The 12,013-nt window shown below is 46.2% G+C and overlaps 1 protein-coding gene across 1 annotated transcript in view; it reads right to left on the reverse strand.

Moving 5' to 3' along the window:
• Positions 1 to 2,415: 2,415 nt before the first annotated feature.
• The window catches only part of P3H2 (prolyl 3-hydroxylase 2), a 155,216-nt gene continuing 145,618 nt past the window's right edge, over positions 2,416 to 12,013 (reverse strand). Inside the window, exons 13-15 of the mRNA XM_036755841.1 lie at positions 11,388 to 11,463; positions 7,851 to 7,991; positions 2,416 to 3,462 (exon numbers count right to left, since the gene is read on the reverse strand). Of these exons, the coding sequence (XP_036611736.1) occupies positions 3,388 to 3,462; positions 7,851 to 7,991; positions 11,388 to 11,463 (292 nt within the window). The 3' untranslated portion in view covers positions 2,416 to 3,387. The remainder of the gene's footprint in view (positions 3,463 to 7,850; positions 7,992 to 11,387; positions 11,464 to 12,013) is intronic.

A 12,013-nucleotide genomic window follows, 5' to 3' on the forward strand; every position in this document is an offset into this window, starting at 1 on the left:
AAAGTGAGGCACAAGACAGATGGGGTACACAGTGGGCCACCTACTCTGTAAGGGTAAGGGGCAAAATTAAAACAAGTAATCAAAGTCAGATCAAGAGAGAGAGAGAGAGAGACAGAGAGAGACAAAGAGAGACAGACAGAGAGACAGAGACAGAGAGAGAGACAGAGAGAGACAGAGAGACAGAGAGTGAGACAGAGACAGAGAGAGATAGAGAGAGACAGAGAGACAGAGACAGAGACAGAGAGAGACAGAGACAGAGAGAGAGGAAAAACAGAGAGAGAGAGAGAGAGATAGAGAGTGACAGCGAGAGAGAGAGAGATTGAACAAACATATTGTTCATTGTTTGCTTTTAGGGTTCAGGGTGAGATGACTTTCAATCAGGCAGATCCCACCAGACTGTGATAAGGGTTGGAGTGGCCCATCTAGGCTTGGCCACTCACTCCCTGTGTGACCCTGGCCACATTAATTCCCCTCTCTAGAACTCAGTTTCTCCATCTGTAAAGCAGAAGTGTTGTCTAGATAAGGTTCCTTGCATCTCTAAAATGATGTTATATGATTTCCAGAACGTCATATGAAGGTACAGAATGTCCAGGGTGGGCTTCATGATCTGCTTACTCTAGAAAAGTCCAGGAAGTGAACCCTGGCCCCTGAGCAGATGCCCAGTCATCTGCTCTCTGCCCACACCTGGCATTTCCTTCATGCGATGCTAAGTTAACAGGGTCCTTTGCCAACGGCTCCAGGAAAGGTGACTGGGCTTTTCCCAAAACAAAGCTATTTGGGGATAAAAGGCTCCTGAGCCCATGAATTCTTTCTGTGTCTCTCTGTTTCATCTATCTCTCCACATTCTCTTGGCATTTCCACATTGGGCAAGCAGATTGGTGGTGATGAGCAGCTCCTGGGGCACCTGCTTTAACAGTAGGGTGTGAAAATGAACCCTATTCCCAAATAGCCATTGGAATAACGAGTAATGCAACCAAGCAGCCTCCTGCCCACTCTAGGAGAATCTTCCTCCCAAGCATCTCCAATATCTTTTCCTTTCCCCCAGCCACGAGGATAGACTAGTCATCTGCTAGGAGCATCACTGTATTTTTCCAGTTGGTATTCCCACCTCCAGCCATCGTCACTCTTCTGAGATCTACGCGTTGGTCTTCCTGGGGCACAGGTATGAATCATGTTACACCCAGGCTCAGAACTCCACCACAGCTCCCTGTTGCTCTCCTCCCTAAGCAGCTGGACGACACAGTGGATAAAACAATGGTCCTAGAGTCAGAAAGACCTGAGCTCAAATCCAGCCTTAGACATGCACCTGTTGTGGGACCCTGTACTAGTCACTTGACTTCTGCCTCAGTTTCCTTAACCATATAATGGAGACAATGACCATACCTATCTCCTAAAGTTATCTTGAGGATAAAATGAGCCTGTATTCATAAGGCACTTTGTAAACCTTAAAATATCATATAAATACTAGCTATTATCAAATAAGGAAGAGACTCCTTTGTCTGGAATTCAATGCCCTTCAAATATGATTCTGAATATCTTGGTAGAAGAAAAATGTCACCTCTTCCATTAACCTTCTCAAACAGCTTTGATAGAAGATTTCTTCCTCATATAACTCGCTAAGACACTTGGACTCTTTTGTGTGCTTGATTTAATTCTAATTTTTATTACCTTCTCTTTTATTTTTATTATTGATTTTATTACATCTATTACACAGCTGTTTTGTCACACTCTATTAGCCTGAAAGTTCTTTGAAGGCAGGGGCCAGGCCTTACTTAGCAGTAATGGAGTGGGAGCTCCTTCACCCCACACTTTTCTAACCTTGGCCCTTCCCTCATCTCCGGGAGCTTTCCCATCCTGGAACATCCCTTTGCCAAGCCCATACTCTTTCCTCATTGGTGAGTTCTTTCTGGGGCTGCCATTTTGGAAATGGACTCAGCACAGTCCCACTTCAACCCCTGCCTTGTGTTCCTGACTCTCTCTACTTGGCCTATGTGCCCCCACATAAGGACCTTTTCTCTTCCACTCCCTCTTTTCTGTTTGTTTTGCCTTGTTTGAAAGTCAGCTCCATGAGGGCAGGAGTTGTCTTCCTTTTTGCTTATTTTTTATATCCTCATTGCTCATCACAGTGGGGCACATACTAAGGGTTTTGTAAATGCTTGGTGCCTAATGCCTGCCTGCTTGTCTGCCTGCCTTGAGATCAGTTTTGCCTTTCTCTGTATCCCCATCACTTACCACAATGCCAGGCACATAGTAGGTGCTTAATGTTTGCATTGTTGTTGACCAAGCAGCCATTACAGCACTCTTCACACTGTAGGTGCCTGTGGGCAAATGTTTATGGAAGGAATGACAGAGACCCTGAGAATACCAATGTTAAAATAAAGTTTCTTTTTATTGACAGATTCAGACAAAAGCACGAATGTGTTGTACAGTAACAAAAATGAGGAAGACCCCCCCCCAGCCCCCGCTAAAAAGGTGGTGAAAATGATCAGGGAAATTGTCTGAAGTGATCTGGCCCAGGGATACACAGGAGAAGAAACCCGGCCATGACATGCATGTTCCTGGAGCAGGTTCTGAGTTCTGCAGTGTAAACACCAGCATTGGCTTCCTGGTTCTGGGCTCCTGGAAGGCTGGGAACTCTTTCTTCCTTGGCCTGGAATGGTTTGGTAGCTTCTTTCCCTAATGGCATCAAGGTGGCACAGTGCATAGAGTGTGGGACTGCATTCGAATCTTGCCTCAGACACTTGACTAGATGTAAGACCCTGGCAAGTTCCTTAACACCTCTTCTCCTCTTTCCTCATCTATAAAGTGGCTACAGTGAGCAAATTATCACCCAGAGTTGTTGTGAAGCTCAAATGAACTTACACAGCTCAAAGCACCTCAAACCTCTGAGCTTCCATATTTGGGATTCTGCCAAGGAGAGAAAGGGGGGACCCTCCCTGTTGGGGCTTTGAGATCCTCAGCAAACGAAAGGGAGGGGGGTTGCTTTTCCTTTTGCACATCTGGAGTATAGGGACTTTATCTTTGTACTCCTAGCAGCGTAGCTCATTGCTGGGCACTGAGTAGGCACTTAATAAAAATAAATGCATGTTGGATTGGAAGGTCAGCTCCCCAGGGCAGGAGCTATTTGGATCTTGTGTCTGTATCCCCAGTTTGTGGAAGGCACTTAATGCATTCTCGTTGATTGAATGATAGCTTAATTCTTAAAAGATGCACTGACAACAAGTCAAGACTGAAGCATTGGAGACAAAGGGTCCCCAGCAACCAAAGGGAGGCTTTGGAGACTCATAATAACCCATTCATTTATACCAAGACTCTGTACAAAAATAAAAGGTTCTAATAAGATTAATGTTATTAAATAAATATTTGATAGAACACTCTTGTCCACTGTTATAGTTCATCTTTGGGGTTGATGCTCTGTTCATGATTCCACTGTCTGATCATCTCATCTGCCTGCAGTCGTTCCTGGAAGAGAGAAAACAAGAGCCTTTGTAAGCACCATCTCAGTGTTACCAGAGGCAGCTGCTGCCTGGCCACTCAGGAGGCATCTGAATAACTAGTTAGCCCCGGAACCACAAGAACTGACCCCAGGGGCTTTCTCTTCCATCCTCAAAAGGCCATATCATCTCTTAGGCTGCTGTGAGACCACACTGCTTTCATTGCAGAAGTGGGGGGCTATGGATTCCCAAAGCTGAACATACTGAAACATCTGCTGTCTTTGGCTTAACCGTCTTTGTTACAAGGGGAGGTTTCTGGGTGGTGGAGATGGTGGTGCCATAAAAATAAAAGACATCAATGAAACAAATAAAAAATGATGATTATGTGAACAGAAAAGGTCAGGCAGGCTACTGCCCTAACATCAATTAAAATGAACAATTAAATGTGTGCATGAGATACATTAGACTTCTCTTCAGCTAGGTGGGGCAGTGGGTAGAGCTGCCTGGAGTAGGGAGACCCACCTGACTTCAAATCCAGCTTCAGTTCACTAGCTACATGATAATAGCCCTACCTCCCAGGGTCCCTGTGGGGATCAGATGGGAGGATGATTGGAAAGCTCTTAGCCCAGTACCTGGAACATAGGAAGAGCCATAGAAATGGTACCCATTCTTACTATTCCCTGTGACAGCGGAGGGTGTATGGGAGCCATGGAACCCAGGGTTCATTTTAACCCCTCATCCAATTAGCTGCTATTGTAGTGAGATATGTGTATTTAAAATGTATATATTTCAATATGATATTTAATAATATAATAAATAATATTTAATGTATTGTATAGATATTACCTAGGTAATTTATATGTATATAGTATATATATGTTTATACACATATTTGCACGAACATATATCTCTATGGCTAAGCCTATGAATCATCTCCAAACTTTCCTTTTAAATAATCATCCCAATAGGAAATCTCTCCTCCAAGCCAGTGCCCTGAAGTGAGAGGAGACAGAATCACAATCAGAGGAGGCTGGCAGCAGGGCGAACAAACCAGGGCTGGGCCTCCAAGACACCTGAGCAGGCTGGGGAGGGGTCTCCAGGGCACCTGAGCAGGCCATGGGGGGACTGGTGGAAAGAGCTGAGGTGGTTTCATCTGGAGAATAGAAAAGGCTTAGTTATATCTGAATATTCAGGGGTCTGAAGAATATGATGTTTTAGGGAGAAGACATTTATTCTGGGTGGCTTTGGATGGGAGAACCATCAGCCTCCATGCCAAGTGTCAGGGAAAAAAACTGAGTCTTGGTGTCCAGGGAAAACAAAGAAAACTCGAATAAACAATGAGCTCCAGTGCAAAGTGAGATGGGCACTCTCACAAGTAGGAGGCCCTCCATCAAGCATTGGCCAGAAAACTCCCATCAAGTAGAAGCAGGACATCTGCTACAGAGAGGACCAGGCACCTCTAAGGTCCCTTCTGACCCCTGGGATCACCTGGGATTACCTACGGCCCTGTCTCTACTATGTCTGAACATCTAAGTGAGGCAGGGCATGGACACTGCACCTAGCACTATGTCAGGGAGATGTGGGTAAAAAGCTTAGCCTAAGGCCTTTACTAGTTGTATGACCTTGGGTAGGTCACTCTGACCCTCAGTTTCCTCATCTGTGAAACGGATGTGAAAATGCTTCCTGTTTTCTGAAGGGTTAGGACATCATCATCATCATATTTAACAGATTAGCTAGCGTTTGTATACCCCTTTAAGACTTGCAAAGCACTTGACAAATATTTCGTTTGATTCTTACAACCACCCCAGCAGGCAGATCCTGCTGAGGCCATCTCTTGTTCCTCCTGTCTCATTTGTACATGGCTGTTTGCAGAATGTCTCCTCTGTCAGACTGTTGCCCCTCCCACCCTGAGAGCAGGGTCCGGGTTTTTGCCTTTATTTGTGTCCCCAGCTTAAACAATGCTTGTTGACTTGGCTGGTGTGTTCCCTAGGCTAGATGAGCTGCGCGAGGTGGCAAGATGTGCCAAAGTCAGTGAGTAACTGATGTGTGACTGCTGAGTAGGACCAGTTAAAAAAGAATGGAGGTGCCAAGCAACCCCATCCCCTTGGGTTGCACAGCGACGACTGAAGACTTTAGGAGCATTGCCCACGTCTACCACGAGATGTCGCTGCTCCCCGATAAAAGATGGAAGAGAGCGTTGGGATCCAACAGCATTTTTCTATCAATGGAGAAAACTCAGGTTGAACTGGAACTCAGATGTTATGATGGGGAGAGGCATATTACTTTTCTGCTGCTGTTTTCTGACTTATTGATGTCATAGGGCAAACTGGGCTGTGAAGATTCTAAGAGAAACTCGAGTGGTTCCGTGCTCCCATCCATGCAGATGTGCCCTTCGGGGATACCCACCTGTAGCCACTCTGGGGATTCACCCCCATGCTGGGACCTTCCTCTGGGCCTCCTGACCCTCTGGGGAGACTGACAGAGCTGAGAGCCCAGGGGCCTCCACCACCTCCATTGCCTCTCACTGTTCACCCATCCCTAGTAAAGCTGAGTCTCAAGTAAAAGGCAGGAGAGACCAAGGAGATTACAGGTCAACACACAGGGCCTCTCGGCCCCTTTGTAGGTGCCCTTCATAGGAGCTGATGGTGTGGTCAGGACATCTGTGGGTACCTCATGAATGGAAAAGTCATTGCACTGGTCTGGATTTTTGTTGCAGATTTTTTCCAATGAGGGGACTAGGCTGGGTGACCTCCGTGGAACTTTCAGGCACAAAATCCTGTGAGTGGATCACGAGGCAAAAGTGGGCAGTACTGGCGAGTTCTGTGGGAGCTGGCTCGCAATGTACTTGGGGATCTGATGATGAAAGCTGGGATGTGGACAGGACCTCCAAATCTAGAACATGAGGGGCTCTTGAGGTTGGTCTAACCAATTGAGTTTCTATGTATTTTATAGGTCAGGGAACTGAGTGTAATTGGATCCTGAATGCAGAAGAGAAAGAGACCTTGGTGGTCCTCCTTTTCAGAGAAGGAAACTGAGGTCCAGAGAGGTTTTTATACTTTGCTCAAGGTCACTTTGCTCAGGGAAGTACTGGAATTAGAATGCAAGAACCCCAGCTCCACTCTGAGAAGTTCATGTTTGCCCCCAGTCACAAATTTAGGATCAGAGGCAGGAGCTGAACTCTGGTCCAGATTCCAAGCACCATGCTTTCTTCACTCTACTGAGGACTGGTCCCAGAAACAGTCTTTCCTAAGGGTAAGCAGCCTCCAGTGAGACCCCAACAGACCCCCTGCCAATATGGAAGAGTTGCTATTCCTCGAGTCGTGGTGCAATCTGGGAAATTGCCTCTTCCTGGGATTTAATTTATTCTGCCATGCATTTATTAAGCACCTGCTGGGTACCAGGCACCATAATAGGCAATGGGGTTCCAATGACTTAAATGAAACTTTCCTTGTCCTCAAGAAGCTTCTATTTTCCCTTGGGCAGGGAAGAGGTGGAGGGGTATGGATAACATACATAATACAAGGCTGGTATGAAGAAAGCCAAGGAAAGATGCTGGCAAAATGCTGGTAGAAAACATCTTTATCTGGGGTGAGAAGGACCTGGGGAAACTTCAGCCAGTAAGTGAGAAGGCCTAGAGGCAAACAGGTATTCTGGAAGGAAAGGTAAGGAAGGAGTGCATTACAGATGTGTGTGTGTGTGTGTGTGTGTGTGTGTGTGTGTGTGTGGTGGGGAGTGGAGGCAAACTGTGTATGTACATTAGAAGTGGAAGGGGCAGGAGATCAACAAACAATGAGGGGTCTGGTCTGGCTTTAGGGAAGTCTGTGAATGGGAAAAACGATAAATAAGGAGGTAAATGGAAATTGGAATCAGATCATGTTTCTTAAATGCCAGAATTAGGAGCTTATCTCCTTAAGGCAATAGGGAGCCAAGGAAGTTTCAGGAGCAGAGGAGTGAGTTCTTCAGACTCATTCTTCAGGAAGATTATTTTGGTAACTGTGTAGAAAACAGATTAGATCGAAGAAGGATTGAAAGAGGAAGCCTTGAGTAGCAGGATTCAGGAATTAGGACAGTGGCCATCTCTTGTTCCAGTGAGACATCAGTCTCTTTGGTTTGTCTTTCTATGCTCAGTACCCAGCACACATTCTGGCACGTAGAGGTGGCTCACTAAATGTTTGTTAAATGGAAATGAGAGGAAGTGAATCCTGCACTAAACATTTTGGCCATCCTGGCAACATGATCCTCATGAGCTAAGAAAGGAAGGGAAACATTTCTCTGAAATGTTACAGTCTCTAGCGTACATGAAAGGAAATACTTTTCTTGAGAATTCACCCGGTTTAGGAATTCTACGAGATGGGCCTGTGTGGAACAAGCCAGACCCACTGCAGATCATTGTGAAGCATCACAAGGGGAACTTACCAGCTCCCTGTACAATGGGTCCAAGGTGAACCAAAGAGCCACAGCACACCGCTGACCCTTGGTCACAGCCTTCACCCCATGAGGATTCTCTCTGCCTGAGGAAAAGCTCACCATACGTCCACACTTTGGTTTGATGGAGGCCTGGGGGGAAAAAAAAGCAAATGAGCTTTTTAAGAATGGCACAACCCAACCATGCACATTCCCACATGGTGCTCCACTAAAGCCCCACAATGGTAGGATGCCCGAGGTTTGGATGGGAGCAATTCTTTTGGTATCACCCTGTGTGCACGGCCAACTTTATTCGGTGCATGGAAACTCGAGGAGCTGCTGGGATTGGGGCATCTCTGCTAACGTGGGCAGGGGGAGAGAAGAGACTAAGCTTCTGACTTGCAGGACTCATTGTGATGATCATTCAGGAGCTGGCACTTAGGTGAGCTGGCTGCAATAAGCTCTCCTAATGAACTGCATATTGGGAAAGGACAAATTTTTGCCTGTGTAGTTAAAGTCAAAGGAAATGGTGAATCATCGATGAAGGCGGAGTCTGTGCTATAAGGCTTTTTAACACCAGCAGCGTGGCATGCTTCCTCTGCCTCCATTATCTCCAGCGGATTCAGTCTTTATCCTTTTTGTACAGACTTGTTTGCACATCACACCGCTCCACTTCATTTAGGCTACTGCTCCTTAACAGCCACGACTGTCTCTTTCCTTTCTTTGTCTCCTCCGTCTTAGTAAAGTACCTGGCACACAGTAGGTACTTAATAAATGCTTGTTGACTATTGTAGTGGAAAGAACACTGGGACTAGTCACAGGATCTGAGTTTGAATCCTAGCCTTGTCACTGACTGGCTTGGCTTGCCTTGGGGAAGTCACATCATTGCTCTAGGCCTTGGTTTCTAAATCTGTCAAATGAGAGACTTGGACTAGATTTTCTCAACTATACTTTTCAGATCTAAAGGGCTAGGCTCCTACTGTAACCCTGAGCACATAGTAGGTGCTTAATAAATGTTTATTCTTTGATTGATTGATGTCAGCCCAAGACTCAGGTTCTAGGTACCGGCTCACTTCCGACAAGTCTCAAAGCAGGAAAGTCAGTTGGCCAAGGTCACATGGGCAGTAAATGACTGGGTCAGGATTTGAACTCCGGTCTTCTGAGTTATCTTTTCTTTAATTAAATTGCTTGATTATCAGTTTTATTTATCACTTCTCAAAACTTATTGCTATTAAAATGAATGGACATAATAGGAAGGGCCTCTGAAGAACAGATGGGCGGGAGGACAACAATTTAGACAATGACCACCATACTACTAAAGGACGTGAAATGGAAAGATTTCAGGTCCCAGCAGGCAGGGCACTGGCGACAGGAACGTGCTCCTTGCCTCCTTTACAGAGGGACACTGAGGGACGCCAGAGGGTGCTATACCTTGCCTGGCATCACTAGACACTGAGAGGAGGATTTGGAGAGCAGGAATTCTGACACCTGGGCTGCTGCTCTTCACACCGAGCCCCAAGTAAGTATGGCCCATGGGATGCATTAATAAGCACTTGTGGATCCATTAACTCATTGGTTGGCCATGCTGCCTGGGATCGTGGGCCATAGAGGTCCTGCACTGGGGGCACCCTGGTTAGAGCTCTGTGCTTGGAGTCAGGAAGCCCTGAGTTCAAATCCAGCTTCAGCCACTTACTAATTGTATGCCTTTGGGCAAGTCAATTCACCTGTTTGCCTCAGTTTCCTCAACTGGAAAACAATAATAGCACCTACCTCATAGGATTGGTCCAAAGATCACACAGCACAGTGCCTGGGACACAGTAGGTGCTACATAAAGGCTTATTTCCCTATTCCACCCCCTCCCCCCCAATGCTGAGATACAAATTAAGGAGCAGACACGCAGGCAGGATGTTACCTGTTGTTCTTGCCTAAACATTACCCCTCACCTCACCGAAGGAGGATAACATTGCCTAGAGTCACTCACAAGTGGCAGAAACTTTTTTTAAATGTCACCAATAAAACATTTTAGTGTTGTGTTTTCAATTAAAATTAAGTTAAATTAAACATAGTATTTAGTATAGATTTAATTTAAGTTTAATTTTTTAAAAATAAAATAAATATTTCAAAGATCTGAACTGCCAGTAAAACCTTGTCAGCACGATTTGGAAAATCCCGGGGGCCTATGCTGGGCAGGATCTACCATGCTTTGTTTTCTCTAGTAACTTCGGAGCTTTAACAAATTTAGCCCCTAGAGGGAGCAACAGCCAAGAAAATGTTTTCTCAAGGCCATTGCATTCTCAGCTCTAGTCAGGTTCAGGGAGACCTGATTTGTTTGCTTTTATTCATTTATTTTAGACTTCAAAGCTCCACGATTTATTTTATCAATCGTTGCACTCTCTCCACTAATACAGATCACACTCCCTAGGCTTTAGAGGATTGGTTTTTGAGAGCTGCTATTGCCAAAAACAATCATCCCCCAGAGACCAGCCTTCTGGGGCGGGGAGGGGGGGGGGGGCAGGAGGGAGGCGGCAATCTCTTTAACATTTGCTAGGATGGTCCTCAGGAAACTCACATCCTGTTATCCACCGCAAGGCTTGGCCTGGATCTTTAGCAGGACTATCACAGCCTGTGCTCCAATGATGCCTTTGAGAGCCCAGAGTCCCTTCTACTCCAATAGACAGAATGCTACCCTGGGATTCTGCTTGTGTGCGCCCCAAAGGGTGTGACTGAACCCGTGCTTCAGCTGGGCTATTGAAGGATGAAGAGAAGGATTTCCCTGGCCTTTATCTGCTGAGAGACTCTAGGAGTATAATTATGCCATCCGTAAGGGTGAGAGGCGCATATTTCCAGAGGTACTAGTCAGCCCATGAAATGCTAAGGTTTGGTGCATTTTAACTGGTCTCTCGCTATGAAGACAGAGCAGATGCGCTCAGAGGTAGATGACTCCCCAAAGCCATGAGCACTCCCCTGATGAGAGGCCACTATTGCTTCCATCACAGCCACAAACATGGGGCAAAGCTTATGCCCCAGAAGGCCATGAGGCACACTCCAACGTTGCTCTGGGAGGACTGCCTGGGTCATGTTTGGAAAACCATGTAGCAGGATGAGTGTTGGCCAAGCACTGGGAGAGCTCCCCAAGCTCTGTCACTACATAGCTGTGTGACTGAGGAGGTCACTCCATCTCTCTGGGCCTCTACTTCCTGTTTGTAAAATGAGGCAGTGAGACCAAATCATCCATCAATCAAATGACAAGTACTCCCTTATTAATCTTCCATGTGGCAGGCGCTGTCCGAGATGCTGTAGATTCGAAACAATAGGGTAAAGTCCCTGTCCTCAGGAAGCTTACATTCTGTAGGAGGAGGCGACATCTCCAAGGTTCCTTTCCAGCTCAAACCTTGGAGTTCTGAATTCACAGGACCTCTTTTACCCATAATCCGCAAAAGAGATGCAATAATCAGGGCCCCAAAGGGATGGAAAGAACCAGGCTATGAAGTTCTAGGAAATGGTCAGAGCCGGGAGGAGAGCGAGGCATCCAAGAGGAAGGCTACTTACAGTCACAGTTTGGGAATCCATTCCAGTGAAGATGAACTCTCCACCCTCAAAGTCTTCATTCATATAGAGGATGGCACTGTGAGAAGAAAGACAAAGGCCCCGGTGAGGCTGGCTGGCAGCATCACCAACCATGCAATTTTTGTGACCCGGAGAGTCCAGTTCAGGTGAGTCCTGGTCTGCCTACTGTTACTGAGGGGCCACCACACTCCTGGACTGAAGATTTGGTCTCCCTCAAACCCTCATTTGTCTTTATCTAGCCTATCCAATGTCTTCTCATTGTCACCTTCATCTGTCACATATGTTCCCCCTTTCTCCATTCACATCACACAGTCACCACCCTGGTGCAGACCTCAATTGCCTTGCCACTGGATCATGTAATGGTCTTCTATACATCTCCCTGCATGCCGACAGATCTCCCTTTCATCTTCCAAAGTGAGAGCCATCAGCCCATGCTTCTGCCCATTGGAGCCCAATCTCCACTCAATAAACTCCAGTGGCTCCCTGTTATACATAGGGTCAAGTGTCCTCCATTTCACTTTTAAAATCTTTACAACCTGGACCCTTTTCTGCCTGGTTGGCCTTCTTGTACTTTATTTTCCTTCTTGTACACCATGATCCAGCGACAG

The sequence above is a fragment of the Trichosurus vulpecula genome, chromosome 4 (genome assembly GCF_011100635.1).
Source record: "Trichosurus vulpecula isolate mTriVul1 chromosome 4, mTriVul1.pri, whole genome shotgun sequence".
Classification (NCBI taxonomy): Eukaryota; Metazoa; Chordata; class Mammalia; order Diprotodontia; family Phalangeridae; genus Trichosurus; species Trichosurus vulpecula.